Source organism: Osmia lignaria, chromosome 5, assembly GCF_051020975.1.
Source record: "Osmia lignaria lignaria isolate PbOS001 chromosome 5, iyOsmLign1, whole genome shotgun sequence".
In the NCBI taxonomy this organism is placed as follows: Eukaryota; Metazoa; Arthropoda; class Insecta; order Hymenoptera; family Megachilidae; genus Osmia; species Osmia lignaria.
In genome coordinates, this window is record NC_135036.1 from 9,144,781 (window position 1) to 9,166,833 (window position 22,053).

Here is a 22,053-nt window from a genome sequence, read left to right on the forward strand (position 1 = left end):
GCACTCGGGGTAAATAAACTTTCATCTATCCTGTCTTTTTCGACACCGATTGCCTTTCTTTCGAAGCTTTCCACTTCGAAAATTTTCAACATTTTTTTTATAATCGATCGATTCAACCGTTCGAGCACGCAAAATCGGTCGACAGACTTCCGGTGAGTCTTATCAAAAACGATCATTTAACGAGCCTCTCACCCCGGTACATATTTCGCTGTTGGATGGATACGCGATCGTCAATCGATATCTCTCTTTTACTCCACCCTTTTAAGCCTATTATATTCTATATTCAAATGAAATCGTATCACCGTTCCCACCACCCGTTAAGCACCACGATTGATTTAGGAGTTCGTACACAGGTGTTGAGATTTGTAATTCGTAAATTTTTCTCTCATCTTCTGTTTCTTCTCTTTATTCGCATAATTAAGTTTCTTCCTATTTTTTTTTTCTTTTGCCCTTGTATTTATCTTTTATATATTCGTGTGTTTGTCTTGCTGTCTGTCTGTATATGCGTGTACGTGTTGAGCGTATAATATGTACGTGTATAAGTGTGAACGTGTTTTATATTATATATATATATACTTTTTATTCTTTTCATCTTCATATTTATTCTAAACTGTTTTAATGAAAGCTCGTTCTTAACTTTTATATTCCTCTCCTTCTTAACTTAAATTTGTTCTTTTCGCCATACAGAATTGCCGACGAGTATATTGAACCATTCGCTTTGGTTTACCGATCGGCAATGCCTTCGTTTGCTTTTCTCTCTCTCTCTCTCTCTCCTTTCTATTAAATTCAATTTCATAATTTTAATATCCTACCTAAACAGCTGGTCATTTATATTTGTCAATAAATAATACATAAACACATAAGTGCATGCTTCGTCATTGCCCTTTTACGTTCTCGATTCTTCGATCGGGAACAAAGAAATTGTTCTGAATCGTGATCAGCGATCGATGATGACAGTGACGGTATAACGATCGCATCGGTGTTGATGTGAAACGTAACAATAGCAGCAGCAGGCGCAGCAGCAACAACAGTAACAATAATAATGATTAACGCGATGATAGTGATAATAAGAAAAAAAGAAAGAATCGCAACAATTACCACTAGCAACATTAATGATGGTTATATGTAACAATGACAATAATTACGGTCGTAAGTATGATAATGGTGATGATGGTAATGATAATGCGAGCCCCTATGTCCTATAGTAAAAATAATAAGTATAAATCATAATAAATATTGGAAATTACAAATTCGTAGGATATTCATAATTTTTTCAGTTGTTTGACTGGAGAAAGGAAAAGAAAAATGAATGATTAATTTTACTATGTACATAAATAACCTATTCTATAAAAAGTAAATAAATACATAAATAAATAAATAAATTAAACGTAACGTAGGTACACGTGAAAAAATAAACGATTGCTTTGAGACTGTCGGCAATAAATGAATGGTAAGAAACTTATACGCTAATTAGAAGATTTATTCGAACTCGAAATCACTATAAGCCGTAAGCCGTAAGAGAATCGCACGGCTTTTTCTCTTTGTTCAACTCTCGGTTGTTATTAGAACATCGTCGTCGGATAAGCAAATACGATTATTGTAAATTTCCAAAAGAAATCGGTGTACATTATTTTAGGCAATGACCCGTCGCTCGACGACAACATTTTTCATTCTTTTATTATCTTTCACTGTCCCTTTTTCTTTCGCTATAAAATAACTAAAAACATAACGTATTCAAGCATGTATTGTCACAATCTATCACGCCGCGGTTAATCTGTAAAACGATTATTTCATTCTTTGATTATTATCGAGTATTAATCATGCTTAGAATCACTCTCATTATCACCATTGTCATCATCGTCGTCGTTGTCGTCTTCGTCTTTGTCATTGTCATTATTATGACCATCACCATCATCATCATCATCATCATCATCATCATCATCGTCCTTGTCGTCGTTAGGTTGCGTTATCACCCATCGACATTATCAATATCATCATTCTCTCAACATCATCATAGTTGTCGTCCTCGTCGTCGTCATTGTCTTCGTCATTGTCGTCGTCATTGCCGTCACCAGATATAATCGTGACAATTGAAGCAATAGTTGCTCGAATGCAACGTATCGCGTTTCGGCATTGCGATGCAACAGAAAGACGAGTTGTATAAGTACGAAAAACTGAATCGTCGCGGTGTTGAACGTTGTTAGTCGAATAGTTTCTTTGACACTGCCTGTTCCGATAACAGTAACGCGTCGAAAAGAATAATTAGTCGTACGTATTTTTTTTTTTTTACTTTTTTTTTTATCGAGGGCAAATATCAGAATCGTCAGACTCTATGAGATCCGAAGAAAGTGTAATAATATCCGTACATCGGATAAGTATATTCGGTTTGTTAAAAATTCTTATTAACCGACAAGAATCAGCAGCGCAATAATCGTTTGGTCGTGTGTCAAAATGGTGCGTGTATCATGTTCGCTTCACGCTTATCTCACTCTCATCGTCAGAATTAGTATCTCTTTCATTTGTTTCAAATGAAATATCGATTTTCTACAAAATATCTACAAAGGAATTCGTTAGGGGAGCGATCAGCTCTGTTCGCGGCGTTCCCCAAACGAAACGGAGCACCGTGAATCAGAGATTTTCGCTCGGATAAAATTATCGAACGTGGACTTTGTCCGCTGGATGGATGTTGTACGAGTTTATTTATCGCCGTACCGCGACGCGACGCGGTTTTTCGCTTTTCGCTAGATATCCAAGACTTTCCTCGCTAAATTCTCGTCTAGATGGATTCGAGTGACGTATCCGAAATAGAACACGGTACATGTACCGATGACGATCATTAACGCGAGAAACATTTTTCTTTCGCTTCCGTTTAGTTCGTTCAATTGATACCCGACACGTCCTTTTTTTCCAACTCACCGCTCATCGAATCTCTATCCTCTACACTCTACGGTATAGGTGAATAGGACACAGATAATCCCTATCTATAACACATCCGGAAGTATATTAGTCGTTTACCTATACACGAATAGACACTTACAACGAGAAAGTTGATTTTTTAATTGTCATTACGGAAACTTGCCGTGGAACACGTATCAGGCTAGATAACAATAGTTCTAATTAACCTCTCGAATGACAGAAATTTCAGAAATTTACGAAGAATTCTTCTTCGCCGTCAACGTCGTTTCTTTCTTTTCATCGTGACTGCCTGATTGTTTAGTATAGTTGATGCAGCTTAGTTTTCTTTACTCGACGTATAAAAAATCAGTTGTCCAATATTCGGTATCAAGGAGAGACTTCTCAGAGTTGCATTTTGCGCGTTCTTTAGCTTCGCGAAGAAACGTTTGGAAAATTGACGACGTCTTTTATAGGACGTTAGAAATCGTCAAGAATCGAAAAGAAATGTGACTTTTGAAACCGGTACTCGACCGATAAAACGAGCCTTAACAATCCAAGCCCGTTTTACCGGTCGAAGGTGATTTTGCATTCTTTTTCTTTCCAATCGAATATGTGCGAACAAAGGAAATTGAATGAAAGTCCTAAACGGTTATCGCCTCCCCTTAAGACTTAAGAGCGAAGCTATCGCCGAGTTTCAGGAGTCGCGCACACAGTTTTAGGCACACAGAGTGTAAAGACGGGGCGCGTACTCGATCAATTCGACGGGAAACGAGTCCGTAAACGAAAAGCGACGGCGTTACACCTCGGGCTCCGCTCAGAACTCGACAATCACGGCTGAGCAGGCTGCCAATCCCTAGAATTCGAGTCTATAGGCACTGCAGCTAGTCTCGTGGTCTTGGAGATTGATGGTGCAACGGGATGCCGATGGGGAGAGGTCTATGTGATTCGCAGCTAGGGCCTCTTCGTTGTCGGCCACCCAGTATCCCAGAGTATCCGTGTCGTAAGTTGGTATCATGGTCACTTCTAAAATGATAAAAAAGAAGAATGAAACGAACGTTCGAAGTATCCATAAAAATGGTACGAAAAAGGTAACAACTTACCGAGATCTTTGTCTTCCCAAGTCCGTTTAGCTTCAAGCAATGCATCGTACACTTCTCGACTCGGTTCAGTACCGCTGAATACGTAATATCTAGCACGGACTCTCTTGAAAAACTCCAGCGAAGTGTAATAGGAATTTCCGTGATGAGGAACATAGGTTAAATCGACGTACACCGGTTGAACCTTGTTCTTCGAATCCTTGATCTTCTTCTCATTCTTCGCAGGACTCTCCGAGCGTTTCTTGTTCTTCAAGTTCTCCGACAATACTTTCCTCGCTTGTTTCTTTTCCTTCTTTGGTGTTCCTGGCGCGGCCTTGTTCGACATTTCGTTTGTCACGGGAGCCGGAGAAGGTAATCCAAGCGGTTCGTCCCAGTCGCTAATTACATCGACGTTTAGTCGCACATCGTTTTCGATGCTGGAAGTTGTCGGAAGGTGTTGGGTCAAATTTGATGGTACCGCGAAACTTGTACTCGGTACAGTGTTCTTCAAGTTAAATTTATGGGGTGGTTTAGGGGAAGGAAGACCCAAAGGAGTGCCCCAACCCTCCAGGGGATCTTTCTTCGAATCCTTCTTCGAATCCTTCTTCGAATCTTCCTTAGCAGCGTCCTCGGGCACGGTCCTCTCGGAGGAGCCTTCTCCTCGAACGCTACCGTTCGTGTACCTCTGCGACGACTCTTTCGTTTCCTTCCTTTCCATCAGGGCTTTCTCGAAATCGAGATCAGCTTCGTCGATGTACTTCTTTGCTTCGTGTTTCTCCTCGTACGCACCGGCGTACTCTTTCTCCACTGTGAATCGTTTGAACGAGTAATCCTGGTCAGTTTTGATGGGAATGGGATCGGTGCTCTTGCGAACGGTGTCCAGCGTTTTAACGGGAGCGGATTCGGGTGGGACAACGGGTAATTGGCCGTAAATGCTGCTACTCATATCAGCCGCGGTGAATTCGATCGGTTTTCCCTCCGTTTCCTTTTCTTTCTTTGTATCCTCCAAAACAGGTGTCTTCGATGTACCCTCAATTGCGTGTGGATGCAGTTCGATGCAATCTTTGCTGGGTATGTATTCGTCTACCTTCACGTCGACTTTCTCCGCCAAAATTATCGTTTCACCTTTCTCATTAGTCGTTTCCGTGACCTCCCTGGTGGTTGTTACGATCTCGCCATCGTCAGACACCGTTTTCGTGGTGGTGATGATGGTCCTGATTACCTCGCCTGATCGGAAGCCTTCCGGCGTGCCTGTTAACGATCTGCAATCGGGTCTCCTATCGGGAGTAGAAGTTCGTTCGGGAAGTTGAGAATGAAGGATGCTGCTGTCCGAAGCGACGGCACTTTTCTCTACTTTTTCCGGTACCTTCTTTTCCTTAACTTCAATTTCTCCTCCTTTCACTTCTTTTTCTTTTACAACTTCTTCGCCGCTCTTAATCTTCTCGACGGTAGAAGACGTATCGGCTACCGAAGTTTTTCCTTCGTCTAATTTCTCAGTAACCAGAATTTTCTTTGCTTCAGTCTTGACGGTTTCGATCAGCCGGGAAACCGTTTCCCCGCTCGTCACTGTCGACTTCAACACTTCCAGATCCTCCTTCTCGAGAACTTCATCTTCGGGTACGATCACTTCGCGCTTGATAACCTTGGTAATCACCACCGGTTCCTCCTGTTCGATAATTTCCCGCCTTACGATCCTATGAATCGTCTCGGGTTCTTCCTGCTCCTCCCAATCGATTATTTTCCTGCTTTGCTTCGAGTCCTCGGAGACTCGAATAGTTTCCGGTTCACCGATCTTGCTTTCTTTCAACACGGTGACCATCTGCGTGGTACGCTTTTCCACTGGTTCCTGGATTATCGAAGTTTGCGTCGTCCGTATCGAACAGGTGGTATCTTTGTCCGGTGAAGCGGCAAGATCGGATTTTCTAGCAGCACCTCCGATGGATTTATCATCGACCCTCTCGACGGTGGAAGCCGTGGGTTCAGAGGTAGAATCTGGTGTTCCGTCGCGAGTCAGGTCTGGCGTTGATTTACCTGACAGCGTGGTAATGTGAGTTGTACGTATTTCGGTCATTCCAGCCGCGAACGCTTTCTGGAATTGGCTCTCGTAACTGGCCGGATGCTCGGTTATCGAGCGTCGTTTGGCCGCCTCTTCCGAGTACTCGGTTACCTTGTAATCGCAAGTGGAAGAAGGTTTAATTCCGGCGTCGTGAAGGTGTTCGTAGCGGGATTCCGACGGCGATTTTTCGAGACGGAAGCGTTGCTCTTCGCCTCTTTCGAAAGCGGCGACGATAGCGGCGTCGGCAGCTTTCACCTCTTCGTCGTCGGCTTCCTCCTCTTGATAGATCTCGATGTCTATCACGGTGTCTCGCGAGAGTTTCCTCTTCCAAATGATCTCTTCGATTATCTCCAAAATAATGTACCGGGGCAGAGAGGATCTTATGATTATCTCTTCTAAAATCAACTCTGTGATCTTCCTCCCCTTTTTAACGTACTCCTCCTCTACAAGCTTCTCGATCTCGGTCCTCTTCTCCTCCGATATCGTAATCTCCTCGTCGATATGCGGTTCCGAACGTGCCGGACTATCCTGCGTTGATTTATCGGAGGGGATCTGGTCCGAACTTGGACTCATGCTCCTCGTACTCGCTTTATCCTCCGCGAGAACTTTTCCTAGTTTACCCTCGCTGCTGATATCTAAACCCATTATGTCTTTACGCATGCATTCTTCGATGGAAACCGTGTCCACGATGATATCTATCACCAACGATTCGGACACCGAGTAAATTCTACAGATTTCTTTTATCGCAGAGGCTGTGATCTCCTTCTTCTTGGATGCATAATTGTCTAAAACATATCTTTTAATCTCGGCTTCTTTCTCGATTGACACTTTTGATGCCCGTCCTTTCATTTGCTCTGGCGAGGTAGTTTGGGCGCCCGGCTCGAAAGACATTTGCTCTTTTTTGTCTGTCATCTTTTCCTCTTTCTCTGCTGCTTTCGAAACAATTTCAACTTTCGTCTTCTCCAACGTCACTTCCGTCGATGGTTTCTTCTCCTCTAATTTTTGCGAATCTTCTTCCTTCTTGACGGTAACAACCGTTTCGATGATCGATCGTGTTATATCTTTGGTTTCGTGCAAACTTTCGGATGGAGATTTGTCATCTTTCAGCGTTTTTCCTGTCGACGAATCTTCGGGCTTTTCAGAAATTACAGGCGATTTTTCTTTCTCCTCCATGATTTCCTTCGACTTAGCGTCTTTCGGAGGAGACGGCTCCAAAGAAACGCTCGGTGCTCTCGAACGCTCCGCGGCTGAATCTTTCGGTTTCTCCGGGATACTCGCTACACTGGGTGATCTGGATTTTTCAATGGTAATCGCGTCAAGATCCTTAGAATCGATCGCCTCTCCGGCGACGCTCGGCGATGGCGATTTCGATGCAACTCCACTGGTATCCTTCGCCTCGGAGGATACGCTGAGTTTCCTCGATTCCTCGATCGTCTTTTTAACTTCACTAGATTCTTTCGAATCGACCGTGTCTCCGGAAATGCTCGACGATTTTGAGCGATCGGCTGCTTCTTTTGATTCTCCGGGAGTACTCGTCAGGCTGGGAGATCTGGATTTTTCATCCGTCTTAACGTCCAGGCTCTTTAGATCTGCTGGTTCGCCAGCGATGCTCGGCGATTTTGATGGTTCTTTCGAATCCTTAGGCTCGATCGCAGAAGCACTTGTCACACTCGGCGATCTGGATTTGTCGATCACTTTTTCGTCGACAACGTCTTCCGAAATGCTCGGCGATTTCGAATGAACCGCTGTTTCTTTCGATTCTCCAGGCACACTGGTCACGCTAGGAGACCTGGATTTGTCAATTACTTTTTCGTCAACAACGTCTCCCGAAATGCTCGGCGATTTCGAATGATCCGCTTCTTTCGATTCTCCTGTAGTACTCGTTACACTAGGAGATCTCGATTTTTCGGCTATTTTAACATCAAGAGCCAGTTCAGCTGCGATACTCGGCGATCTCGAATCTTTGTGTTCAATCGCAGGAGCGCTAGTTACGCTCGGCGATCTAGATTTATCCTCGGATTTTGCATCAACAACGTCTCCCGAAATACTCGGCGATTTCGAATGATCCACCATTTCTTTTGTCACGCTGGGAGATCTTGATTTGTCCACTACCTTCTCGTCAACCTCGTGAACGTCCCCAACGCGTTTCGATTCAACTATTTCCTCGGAAATACTCGGCGATTTCGAGTGATCCGCGATTTCCTTCGATTCCATGGAAATACTCGGTGTTCTGGATTTATCGATTACTTTAGCGTCCGTCTGTTTCGGCTCAGGCACATCGGTGGAAGTAGGCGAAGACTTGGAACCATCTACGCTCTCCTTCGATTCCGCAGGGCTAATTACGCTGGGAGATCTGGACTTTTTAATCGGTTCTTTATCGAGGTCCTTCAGATCAATCATCTCGTCAGCGATGCTCGGCGATTTCGATTGATCCTTTGCATCCTTACTAACTGAATCCTCGGTTACACCAGGGATTTTCGATTTTTCTTCTTCGGGAATGCTCGGTGATTTTTCTAAACGATCTTCCGTTTCCTTCGATTCGACGGAAACGCTGGATACGCTCGGTGATCTTGATTTATCTTTGGCATCCGCTGGAATTCCAGTGGGTGAAACATCTTTCGATTCGCCGACAATACTGGGGGACCTAGATTTTTCAGCTACCTCCGCCGCGTGAATATCCTTCGAATCGGCAATCTCAGACGCGATGCTCGGCAATTTAGAATCGTCCTTCGCATCCTTCGATTCGATTACAGGAACGCTCGTGACGCTCGATGATCTGGATTTGTCCAACGCCTCTTCGTGGATCGATTCTCCTGGAGTACTCGTCAAGCTAGGAGATCTTGATTTTTCGCCGATCTTAACGTCGAGAATTTTCATTTCGGTGGGTTCCTCGGCAATGCTCGACGATTTCGAACGGTCTTTGAGGTCTTGCGGTTCGATCACTGGAGCGCTAGATATGCTTGTTACGCTCGTTAGACTCGTCACGCTCGGAGATCTGGATTTGTCGGCTGCTTTCTCGTCGAACGCCTTCGAATCAACCATTTCCTCGGCGATGCTCGGCGATTTCGAACGGTCCTTTGAATCTTTCCGCTCGATGGTAGCGGTAACACTCGCTACGCTAGCCGATCTAGAACGATCTACAGCTTTCTCGTCTATGTCCTTCGAGTCGATCGGCTCTCCCGAGACACTTGGCGATTTCGAACCGTCGATCGTTTCCTTCGACTCTCCGGGAACGCTGCTTACACTGGGAGATCTGGATTTTTCGTCCACTTTGATGTCGAGCTCCTTCGATTCGGAAGGCTCACTCGGCGATTTCGAAGGTTCCTTTGAATCTTTCTGTGCAGGAGCAGAGACAGGAACGCCAGTTACGCTAGGCGACCTGGATTTGTCGCTTGCTTTTTCCTCTACGTCTTTCGAATCGATCACCTCGCCAGAAATACTGGGCGATTTTGATCGATCGATCGCTTCACTTGGAGACCTGGATTTTTCTTCGGATTTAACGTCGACATCTTTGATGTCTGCTGGTTCACTCGCGATGCTCGGTGATTTCGAATGGTCCTTTGAATCCTTAACATCAGCGCTGACAGCAGCGGTATCTGTTACACTAGGCGATCTAGATTTCTCGATCGCTTTCGCGTCAACTTCCTTTGACTCGATCGCTTCTCCAGAAATACTAGGCGATTTCGAGCGATCGCTTGCTTCCTTCTGTTCAGGAACACTCGTCACACTGGGAGATCTTGACTTTTCTTCTATTTTAACGTCCAACACTTTGGAATCGATCGACTCACCGACGATACTCGGTGATTTCGAAGGCTCTTTGGTATCTTCTTTAGTTTCTGCTGGAGCGGTTGTTACGGTAGGAGATGTAGCTTTTTCAACTGCTTTCTCGTCGACTGACTCTCCTGAAATACTCGGAGATTTGGAACGATCTGTGGGTTCTTTCGATTCTCCGGGCACACTCGTCACACTGGGAGATCTAGATTTTTCAAGAGCTTTTAAATCGACCGGTTCACCAGCGATGCTCGGCGACTTTGATGGTTCTTTCGAATCCTTAGGCTCAGTCGCGGGAGCACTCGCTATGCTTGGCGATCTCGATTTGTCGATTACTTTTTCGTCAACGTCTTTCAAGTCTACAGCTTCTCCGGAAATGCTCGGTGATTTCGAAGCGGTTGTACTTTCCTTCGGTTCTACGGTAATGCTCGATATACTCGGTGTTCTTGATTTTTCGGGTGCTTTGGTGTCTGGCTCTTTCGATTCTGCAGGAATGCTGGCCACGCTGGGGGACCTCGATTTTTCGATCGATTCTGCGTCGAGGTCTTTCAGATCGGTCGGTTCACCTGCGATGCTGGGAGATTTTGAACCTTCCTTCGCGTCTACGACTAGAGCAGCAGCTGTCATAACGGAAGATACGATTTTGTCTATTGGCTCTTCTGAGATACTTGGGGATTTAGACTTGTCAGAGGTTTCTTTCGGTTCCACGGTGGGAATGCTGGTTACACTAGGCGTTCTGGATCGATCTGCTTCTTTAGCAGACACGTCTTTCTGATCGGCGACTTCCGTAGAAATGCTGGGTGATTTTGAACGATCGGTAGGTTCTTCGACCGATTTTGCTTCGATATGTTTTACATCGATCATCTCGTCGGCGATACTCGGTGATTTTGATTTCGCGTCTTTTGGCTCTTCCGAGGGCGATCTAGATTTTTCAGCCTCTTTTGTGAGCTTTGGCTCTTCTGAAGGTGATTTAGGTTTCTCATCCACCTTTACGTCTTTTGGTTCCTCCGAAGGCGATCTAGATTTTTCTTCGACCTTCACGTCCTTCAGTTCCTCCGAGGGCGATCTAGATTTCTCTATTGATTTTACGTCCTTTGGTTCCTCTGAGGGCGATCTAGATTTCTCCACTGCTTTCACATCCTTTGGCTCTTCTGAGGGCGACCTTGATTTTTCATCTACCTTCACATCTTTTGGTTCCTCCGAAGGGGATCTAGATTTTTCAACCTCTTTTATGTCTTTTGGTTCCTCCGAAGGGGATCTAGATTTTTCAACTTCTTTTATATCTTTTGGTTCTTCCGAGGGCGACCTAGACTTTTCATCCACCTTCACGTCCTTTGGCTCCTCCGAAGGCGATCTAGATTTTTCATCCACCTTCACGTCCTTTGGTTCCTCTGAGGGCGACCTAGATTTTTCAACCGCTTTCACGTCCACAGTATCCTTTAAATCGACTGCTTCTCCCGAAATGCTCGGCGATTTCGAACGCTCCTTCGCTTCTTTGCTCTCTTCTACAGCAGCAGAAACAGTTTCTACATCTTTCTTCTCCATAACTTCATCCACTGTGGTTGGCAATTTCGAACGATCTACGATATCTGCCGATTCCGCTGGAAGACTCGTTACACTGGGTGACCTAGATTTCTCCACCGTCGTCGCCACGATGTCTTCTTTCAAATCTGTTGGTTTTTCAGTAATAGTCGGCGATACTGATTCTTTCAGATCGGTGGGAGCAGGCGTTGCATCAGGAGACTTGGATTTCTCCTTTACCTCGACATCTTTGAAATCTACAACTTCGCCAACAATGCTTGGGGACTTCGAACGATCCATCGATGGTTTTGAGTCCTCGTCACGGACACTCGCGATGCTAGCTGGGCTTGATTTTCCACTAGCTTCCTCAACGGAGTCTTTGCTCGGTTCGACTGTATCGATCGGTAGTTCAGAAACTTTCTTCGCTTCCTCGGGTTTCTTCAAATCATCTTTCAACAACGTTTCAACTGATTCCTTCCGTTCCACTTCCGGCTGCATTTTCGCGCTTACGATATCTTCTACAGGTGATTTGTCTGCTTTGGTTACTTTGTCCGCGGTAGGCGGAGATGTTTTCTCTTCCGTCGTCTTTTCGACTTTCACAAGCTCTTCGATCGCTTTCTTCTCCTTCTCCTTATCGATATCTTTATCGAGCACTTTCGGCTCTGGTTTTTCCGGGGAAATACTGGGAGACTTTGATTCTTCCGTGACGGATTTCCTTGGTTCCGTGGCGATCGACTCCGCCGGACTCGGCGACTTCGAATCGCGTCTCGGTGCTTTCAGGTCTGTTATCGTTTCTACCTTTTCCTCCTCTTTCTCCACTTTCTCTTCAATTTTGCTCGGAGATTTGTCTTTATCGACTTCGGGTATCTTCGCCTCAACAGCAGACTTCGGTGGGCTTTCCAGCTGTTTTTCAACTGTTTCCTTCAAATCTAATTCGGTTGGTGCAGTTATGCTCGGAGTACGAGACTTTTCCTCCACCTTCGTATCCTTCTCCTCGGGTTTCTCTTTGTCGATGACAATCGTTTCCTTTTCTCCTTCCTCCACCTTCTCATCTTTAGCCAGCGGTTTATCTTTAGCTGCTTCGGGACTTTTCTCGTGCGGTGTCTCAACAATTGCCTTCTCCTCTTTTTTCTCAACAGGAGATTTTACTTTTTCTTCTTCGACTCGTTCAGGCGACGCTTCTTTCGATGCAGGCTTCGCTGCTTCGATCGGCGACTTTTCAGTCGTGGAAACAACTACTTCGGATGGTTCTAAGTCTTGGATCGCGTCTAGAATTTGTGTCGTTTCTTTTTTGTCCGTTGGCGATTTCTCGAAGATCGTCTCTGCCGGTGATACATCTTCCGAACGTAACGATTCTGGTGACTTTACTACACCTATGTCCAAAGATTTCCTTTTCTCCGCGGGAATTTCGGCATCAAGCGTTTCGGCGAGGCTCGGTCGTTTCTCAACCGAGACTGGCGCCTTCTCCGCGATCGGTGATTCGATCGCTTTTTCAGTCTTCGGGGTCACTTCGGGGATCTTCTTCGCCTCTTCCAATGGCGATTCCTCTTTTGGAGATTTAGGTAATTCCTCCTTTGGAGATTTAGGCAGCTCTTCCTTGGCGGAAACGGAAACGGAAACGGGAATGCTCTCCGGTTCCTTCGGTTTTTCAACAACTGCGGCCTTCTCCAAACTGTCTTCGAGTTCGTGGGAACTGGAATCGAACCGATCGACCGGTGATTTTTCCAGACTGTCCTCGGGCGTTACTTTTCCAACATCTTTAAGTTCTGCTGCCGATTTCTCGGAGATGCTATCCTTCTCCGGACTGCTCGTTTCAGAACGCAGCGAATCTTTATCAGTAATCAAAGAATCCTTGTCGGGCGTTGACTTAATCGAAGTGTCTTTCAAGGAATCGTCGGGAGTGATCGGTTTGCTGATCGCGGCGCTGTCGGTCGCGCAGATTTCTGTTTCTTGTCCGCCGTCCTCGCTGCTCGCTGTCACCAACATCCGTCGAACGAATCCCGCGTCTTCCTCGGGCTTCGGCTTGACGTCGTGAGTTTCTTTGGCAGTGATGGTGGCGGGGGTGGTGGCTGGCGAGGGTAATTCCTTCGAAGGCTCGGTTACTTCTTCCCGAACCGGCGACGGAGTTTTCGATTTTTCTTTTTCGATTTTCGTTTCAGGACTTTCAACTTCCTTTTTCTCCTTTTCCTCCTCTTTCTCTTTTACAGCTTCTTTTGGTTTAAGATCAACGTCAACGATCGGTTCGGCAGCTTTAGTCAGTGGAATATCCTTTGGTACCTCCTTCACTTCTGCTTCCTTCTCGAGCGGTGCTGCTTTTTCTTCTTTTGGTTTATCTTTTTCTTTGTCCTTTTCAGCGACGAGAGGTGCTTCCGGTTTCGCTGCTTCCTTTACTGCGGCTTGGTCAGAAGGTTTCCCAACGGATATATCCTCTTTTTTCACTTCTGGTTCAACTTTAACTTCCTCTGGTTTTTCCTTATCAACCACTTTACCAACAACTCGCTCCTCTTCCTTTTCTTTTGCTTCATCCAAGTACTTCTCCACGGTATCGAGAGACTCCGCTATTTCCGCTGGTGTTTCCGCTTTCGCGACAACATCCTTCAACTTCTTATCTTCACTAATGATTTCCTCTTTGCGCGTTTCAATGATCCCTGTGTCCTTCTTCTCCGCTTTCTCCTTTGTCTCGTGCACGAACTTTTCATCAGCTTCGATAACGTCGGTGCCAACCTCTTCCACGGCTTCCTCCGCTTCCTCTCGTTCCCTGGGTTCGTCTGGTTTAGCTGACAACGAATCGATTACACGCTTCTCGTCGGAAACGATCGATGGTACATCGTGTACTTTTAACTCTTGCTCAACCGCTTCGAAGTCGTCTTCTTTCTCAGTCTCTCGATCGTGTTTCTCCTCGGCTTCTTTAGTCGGCTCCGGACGATCCGCAGGAGCCTTTGTCGGTTTCTGGTCCAACTGGGAAATCGTGTCTCTTGAAACTCTTCTACTTTCGATGCGAACGAAACCGTCTTCTTCTACGTCTTCCTCCTCAACCTCCTCCTTTTCCTTTTCCTCCAATTTTGGTGAAGGTGCCTTTTCTTTTTCTTCTAATTTTGGTGAAGGTTCCTTTTCCTTTACCTCTAATTTTGGTGAAGGTTCCTTTTCTTTATCCTCTAATTTTGGAGAAGGTTCCTTTTCTTTTTCTTCCAATTTTGGTGAAGGTTCCTTTTCTTTTTCCTCCAGTTTTGGAGACGGTTCCTTTTCTTTTTCCTCCAATTTGGGAGAAGGTTCCTTTTCTTTTTCCTCCAATTTGGGAGAAGGTTCCTTTTCCATTTCTTCCAATTTTGGTGAAGGTTCCTTTTCTTTATCCTCCAGTTTTGGTGAAGGTGCCTTTTCTTTTTCTTCTAATTTTGGTGAAGGTTCCTTTTCCTTTACCTCTAATTTTGGTGAAGGTTCCTTTTCTTTTTCCTCCAGTTTTGGAGACGGTTCCTTTTCTTTTTCCTCCAATTTGGGAGAAGGTTCCTTTTCTTTTTCCTCCAATTTGGGAGAAGGTTCCTTTTCCATTTCTTCCAATTTTGGTGAAGGTTCCTTTTCTTTATCCTCCAGTTTTGGAGACGGTTCCTTTTCTTTTTCCTCTAGTTTTGGTGAAGGTTCCTTTTCTTTTTCCTCCAGTTTTGGAGACGGTTCCTTTTCTTTTTCCTCCAATTTAGGAGAAGGTTCCTTTTCTTTTTCCTCCAATTTGGGAGAAGGTTCCTTTTCTTTTTCCTCCAATTTGGGAGAAGGTTCCTTTTCCTTTTCTTCCAATTTTGGTGAAGGTTCCTTTTCTTTATCCTCCAGTTTTGGAGACGGTTCCTTTTCTTTTTCCTCTAGTTTTGGTGAAGGTTCCTTTTCTTTTTCCTCCAATTTGGGAGAAGGTTCCTTTTCTTTTGCTTCTAATTTTGGAGAAGGTTCCTTTTCTTTTTCTTCCAATTTCGGAGAGGGTTCCTTTTCTCTTTCCCCCAATTTGGGAGATGGTTCCTTTTCTTTTTCTTCCAATTTTGGTGAAGGTTCCTTTTCTTTTTCCCCTAATTTTGGTGAAGGTTCCTTTTCTTTATCCTCTAGTTTTGGAGAGGGTTCCTTTTCTTTTTCTTCCAATTTTGGTGAAGGTTCCTTTTCTTTTTCCTCTAATTTTGGTGAAGGTTCCTTTTCTTTTTCTTCCAATTTTGGTGAAGGTTCCTTTTCTTTTTCCCCCAGTTTTGGAGACGGTTCCTTTTCTTTTTCCTCTAATTTTGGTGAAGGTTCCTTTTCTATTTTCTCCAATTTGGAAGATGGTTCCTCTTCTTTTTCCTCCAATTTGGGAGAAGGTTCCTTTTCTTCTAATTTTGGAGAAGGTTCCTTTTCTTTTTCTTCCAATTTCGGGGAGGGTTCCTTTTCTTTTTCCTCCAATTTGGGAGAAGGTTCCTTTTCTTTTTCTTCTAATTTTGGAGATGGTTCCTTTTCTTTTTCTTCCAATTTCGGGGAGGGTTCCTTTTCTTTTTCCTCCAATTTCGGGGAGGGTTCCTTTTCTTTTTCCTCCAATTTGGGAGAAGGTTCCTTTTCTTTTTCTTCTAATTTACGAGAAGCTTCCTTTTCTTTTTCTTCCAATTTCGGGGAGGGTTCCTTTTCTTTTTCCTCCAATTTCGGGGAGGGTTCCTTTTCTTTTTCCTCCAATTTGGGAGAAGGTTCCTTTTCTTTTTCTTCCAATTTTGGTGAAGGTTCCTTTTCTTTTTCCTCCAGTTTTGGAGACGGTTCCTTTTCTTTTTCCTCCAATTTGGGAGAAGGTTCCTTTTCTTTTTCTTCCAATTTTGGTGAAGGTTCCTTTTCTTTTTCCTCTAGTTTTGGTGAAGGTTCCTTTTCTTTTTCCTCCAGTTTTGGAGACGGTTCCTTTTCTTTTTCCTCTAGTTTTGGTGAAGGTTCCTTTTCTTTTTCCTCCAATTTGGGAGAAGGTTCCTTTTCTTTTTCTTCCAATTTTGGTGAAGGTTCCTTTTCTTTTTCTTCCAATTTCGGGGAGGGTTCCTTTTCTTTTTCCTCTAATTTTGGTGAAGGTTCCTTTTCTTTATCCTCTAGTTTTGGAGAAGGTTCCTTTTCTTTTTCCTCCAATTTCGGGGAAGGTTCCTTTTCCAGTTTCTCATCAGCAGGCAATGGCGGGCTCGCCTCCTTCTCTGGTTTCGTTTCTGTTTCCGGTTCCAACGATACGTCCGGGGCAACAGAAATGTCGATCGTCCTTCGCGAGATGATCTCCCGAATGATTCGAATCACGATCGTTCTCGAGAGGATCATTCTCACGCAGATTTCTTCGATTATTTGAATGGTGATTACACGAATTCCTTTTGTAATGTATTCGTTGAAAATATGCTCCTCCACGTCCATCCTCAATTCCGTCGAAATTAATTTTTCGTCGATCTTTAACATTTCAACATCCTCGACAACGTCCTTCGCGGAAAGTCCTTTTCTTATGATAATCTCGTGGATCATGTAAATTATACGTTCCCGGGATACTCGTTTGATCGTGATAATGTATTCGATGATCTCGATCGTGATTCGCTTCTTTTTCACGACGAGTTCCTCGATGATCTCTGTCACAGTGCGATCTGCTTTGTCGACGATCGCTTTTATTTCTGTCGCTAGTTGAACAGACATTCGACGGCCTTCTAATTGTTTCTCTCTATCGGTGATAAATTTAGGGGAAGCTGGTGTAGAACCGGCGGAAACGGTTACGATTTCCGCTTTCGCAGGGGAAAGCTTCTGATCGAAACCGATCACAGTTTCCTCTTCGTCCGTACCCACTTCAGTGTGCTTCTTTACGCAGATATCCTCTATTCCAGCTTCCATTACATCCATTTTTAAAGGCTCAACTTTCTCGCTCGGCGCTGCAGCTTCTTTTCCTACAGGAATCTTCAAATCTCCCTTCAGGATCTCCTCGCAAATCTGCTTCGCGTCGCGCTCGTCCTTCTTCTCCTTCTCGTCCGGCGGAGGGCGGATCTCCTCCGTGGTTTTTCTTAATTTTAAACAAGGTTCTTCGAGCGGTTCGATCGAAACCGGCGACGGCGCGACTTCAACCTTGCCTTCGACCAGCTCCTCGATCTCTTCCTGTGGATGGGGAAATACTTCGGTAACGCCGACTTTGGTTGGCATCGCGATCGCCGCGAGTTTCTTATCCTCGCTCTCGATCTCCTTTTCTTTTTCTTTTGCTGCCGGTTTTTCTAGCAACACCTCCAGCGGAAAATCGTCTTCTTTCAACACTTGGGCGACTTTCTTCACGATTTCTATGACATCTTTCGGTTTCTCTTCGATGTCGATACCGGCGGTTCCCGCCAGGACCTCGCCGACATCGCGCACCGCCTCCTTCACGTCCTTTACCGGGATACCAGGAGCTGGGACATCGGCAGTGACTGTCATCGCACTTATTTCTTCGTGTTCCGCTTCGAAAGTTTCGTCCTTTGCTATGTCGAATTTTACTTTCTCAGGTTCTTTACTTTCGGTCGATACGGTTTCGATATGCGGCTTAATCGCTTCCAGTTTCTCCACGACGCCTTCCAAAGTGTCCTTAACGACGTCCTTCACTGGAGGAGCTGAAACTGCGTCCTCCTCAGGCTCCTCGTCAACGATCTTCCCTTCCAAGGACTCCAAAGAATCTCTTAAGCTATCCTTCACTGTCTTAAATTTCTTTGATGCTTCCTCTAGTAATGCTTTTATTTCCTCTGTGTCTTCTTCTACTCCTTCGACCACCTCTTCTTCCTTTCCAATTTGAGCGTCGACTTTTACTATCTCTTCCTTTTCTTCTTTCTTCTTTTCCTCCTCCTCCTTCTCTTTTTCTTTTTCTATTTCTGTTTCCTTTTCTTTTACAGTTTCTATTTCCTTCTCTTTTTCTATTTCCTTTTCTTTTACAGCTTCTATTTCCTTCTCTTTTTCTATTTCTATTTCCTTTTCTTTTACAGCTTCTATTTCCTTCTCTTTTTCTATTTCTATTTCCTTTTCTTTTACAATTTCTATTTCCTTCTCTTTTTCTATTTCTATTTCCTTTTCTATTTCTTTTTCTTTTTCCTTCTCTTTCTCCTTCTTTTCTGGGACAACAGCAACATCCTTTGTTTCGGCTGTTACAAGTTCCTCGGTGGCGGGTGCAGGTTTGCGATCCAACTCGGGTACGGTTTTCGATACAATTTCGGGTTCGATTTCGGGTTTAGGTTCAGGCACGGGTTTAATTTCCTTCTCCTCCTTAACTGGTTCTTCGACAGGTTTTTCTTTAACCTCGGGAACTGCAACGACAGGTTTTTCTTTAACCTCGGGAACTGCAACGGCAGGTTTTTCTTTAACCTCGGGAATTGCAACGGCAGGTTTTTCCTCGAGTTTCACCTCTTCCTTTTTCAAGACAGTTTCTTCGACGATCGAAGGTTTTCTATGATCGACCTTCGCTTCCTTTTCAACAGGTGGAGCTTCTACCTTTTCGGTAGGCTTGGTCACTTTCGGGAACATTTTGTCCATGTCGACCTCTTCGAGAAGGGTCTTCTCCTGCACCTTCACCTCCTTCGGCGAGCTGGACTTGGAGGAGGATTTATCGTCAGTGTCCTTGTCCTGCTCCTTCTTCGATTTCTTCGTCAACTTGTCGATACCCTTTTCAAATTTATCGGCAACTTTTCCGAAGAAGCTGAACACTCCCTTCTGCTCTTTGATCGGTGGCGTGGGAGGCTCTTTGACTTCCTGTATCGGTGGGGATACTTTCTCCTCTTTCTCTTTCTCGAAGTCCTCCATTCGGTACAATTTCGGATCGACCTCTTCGTGAACGGGTAAGTCGGCTACTTCGTCGGGTGTCTTGACGATGTCACGTTGCATCATTTGCGTGGCTTGTCTGACGTCGAACTGTTGGACATCCGGTTTAACCGGAACCGAAGGGACGGTGCGGGAAACGGCGACTCCGGTAGGGAGGCCGACGGAAGTTGGGGTTGGAGTGACCACGGCACCGGTACTCGTCGTCACGGCCGCCACGGCGATCTCTTCTTCTTTAGCTTTTATTGGCGCCTCCTTCTCCTTCACGTCCTCGATTACGTGTTTCTCGTCGATGTCCTCCTTTATTTCGTCCATCGGTATACGCTCGTCTTCGGGGAGCGTCGGCGCCGTGGTCGTGGCACCGGATTCCACGGTCGAGATGCGTTCTTGCGATTCCTCCAGCTTCTCCGGCATTTGCTCCTTTTGATCGGCTTCCGGTTTCAAATCGGTATCGCTGGTCTTCTTCTCGGATAAATCGAACTTGTCCGGGCTCAAACTGGACGGTTCCTTCGTGATATCTTCGCTGTCTCTCTTAACAGAATCTTCCCTTTCTTCGTGTCTCGGTTGTACGGCGTCTGTCGGCGACGCGACGACAGCGTCCTTCTTCATCTCTTCTTCCAATCGTTCGCGACGATCGGGCGACAGATCGATAGGTTCAGCAGTTTCTTCTTCTTCCCTTTCTTCTTCGTGACCCTCCTCCTCTTCTTCCTCCTCTTCCTCCTCTTCTTCCTCCTCCTCCTCTTCCTCTTCTTCTTCCTCCTCCTCTTCACCCTCCTCAGCTTCCTCTTCCTCCTCCTCCTCTTCTTCCGCACCTTTTCTGGACCTCACTTTCAGTTTCTTCTCCACGCTTTCGTCCTTTTCTTTCTCTTCGACTTCTTCTTCCGTACCTTTCTCCTTCACCGTTTCCATGTCCTTTAACATCTTCACCTTCTCCGACTCGGCCTCGTCCAACACGTGCTTCTGTTCACCATCCCCGCTCTGCGCGGAATCTTCCGTGTACACCTCCTCCTTTTCCACAATCAGGTATTCGTCCTCTTCGGTCAATTCTTGACTGCCTTTTCGGAGGCTGTCCTTCTTCGGCGCGTCCTCGATCTCGGCGGTTACATCCTCCTCGGTGATGTCTTCCTCTTTTTTATCAGTTACCTCCGCGGTAATTTCGTCGTCACCCTCGAAACGATCCTCCTTCCTCGCGCCCTCTTCGATGCGTTCCGCCTTCTGGAGAACCGCCTCGATCTCCTCCACCACTTCGCGTTCCTCTTTCAGGTCCGCCAGTACCTTGCTCTCGATCGAATCCAACGAAATGTCCTCCGACTTTTCCATCAGACCCTTGTCTACGAGCCGCGTTCCCGCTTCCGCTTCGATTCCTGAGGGAGTCGACACTGTGGACGAATCGGTCGTGCCCCTGTCGCCCTTCGTTTTACGAACGACGCCGTCTTTGTCGGACTTGACGGAAGCCGTGGGCGTGCTGCGAGTCGATTTCGCCGGGCTGCCGGGCATGCGAGCTTTGCTCGGGCTGACCGGCTTGCCCCGACGACTGATACCTCCTTTTCTATCCATCGGTTTCGGTTTTGCCGTCGCTTTCAACGTACTCACAGCCGTCCCCGGTGCGGCTTCTTTTATCGCCGATTTTTCTATGTTCTTCTGCTCCACCACTTTTCTGTTATTCGCGTCCTTGGTGCTCTTCGCCGGGGCCGCAGTCACGGGTCTATGACCTACCGTTGGCTTCCCTTTCGCGACGCCTCCTCTGGTTATCTCCGTCTTCGTTGCCGCGCCGTTCACCACCTTCTTCGGGGTGGTCGGCGAGGATTTCACGGCCGGACCGGTATCCTTCTTGTCCGCGCTGGTCGGTTGCTTTGCCCTCCTCTCGATAGGCTTAGGCTTCGGCGCGGTATCGATCTTTCCAGCTTTCGGTGCGGCAACTCCCTTTGTATCCTTTGTTTCTCTCCTTCTCGAGTCCACCCTCGATGTCTTGGGCGGTTTCGGCTCCTTCGGAGCAACCGTCGTCTTCTCCGTTTCCGGTTTACCGGTCTCGTCACGTTTCTCAGGCTTTTCTACCTCTGACTTTTCTTTCTTCGCTTCCTTTAATTCTTTCTCCATCTTTTTGCTCTCTTTAGTTTCTTTTCCTTCAACCTCTAATTTCTTGCTCTCCGCTGCGGCTTTTCTCATCTTCGCCTCGGCCGCAGCCGTCACCGCAGCTATCGCTTGAGGCTTCGTCGGGATGATCGGTGTACCGCCCTTCCCTATTTCTTCACCCTTCACTCCTTTCCCGTCGGACGGTTCCTTCTTTTCTTTCTTCGCCTCGGTGCTCACCTTCTTCGCGTCTTTCTCTATCAGGCTGAACTTTTGTCTGGCCGGTTTGTCGCGCAGCGTCGCCAATGACGCGGACGGCGAGAGACTCTTCGCCGAGCAGACCGGATGTTTGAGGAATTCCAAGTGTTTCAGACGTTCGAAACCTTCGAAGATCTTTTGCTGCGGCGTGCTGCCGGGAAACAGAATTCTCGTGATCGTGTCCTCCGGATTGGCCGGTTGCCAGACCAGAAGCGCGCATATCGAGACGAGATTTTGAATGGGAAAAGTTACGTTGTTCGAGTCTTTTCTGTGCGATCCCGCGAACAGTTTCGAATCGGACGAGTGCCATTTCGCCAGGAATTCCCTCACTTCGCGGCTGTCCTTGTTCGGGCTCAGAACGTACATGTCCAGGGTGCCGTGACCGACTTTGTGGTAGAGATTGATAGGGTCCGGATCCCTGTAGCAGGGGTGGGCCTTCAAATTGATGCGGCGAAGATCGACCACCATCTCTTGGCCGATGTCGGTAAGATTCAAGATCAACGGATCGATGTCTTTGTCCCCGTCCGGTGAATTGGATTGTCTTCTCTCCTGTTACGTGAATCAAAGCAATATCGATGTATAACCGTGCTAAATTCGCCAGACTTTATTACGTAAAAGCGAATTACTAAAGAAAAACTGGTT

General features: G+C 45.9%; 1 protein-coding gene across 2 annotated transcripts in view; it reads right to left on the reverse strand.

The window, feature by feature from the left end:
• Positions 1-342: 342 nt before the first annotated feature.
• Positions 343-22,053, reverse strand: part of LOC117604974 (uncharacterized) — a 30,328-nt gene continuing 8,617 nt past the window's right edge. For both annotated transcript variants that reach the window (XM_076688375.1, XM_076688374.1), the window contains exons 9-10: positions 3,996-21,960; positions 343-3,918 (exon numbers count right to left, since the gene is read on the reverse strand). In XM_076688375.1, coding sequence (XP_076544490.1) covers positions 3,749-3,918; positions 3,996-21,960 — 18,135 coding nt within the window. In that variant the 3' untranslated portion in view covers positions 343-3,748. The remainder of the gene's footprint in view (positions 3,919-3,995; positions 21,961-22,053) is intronic.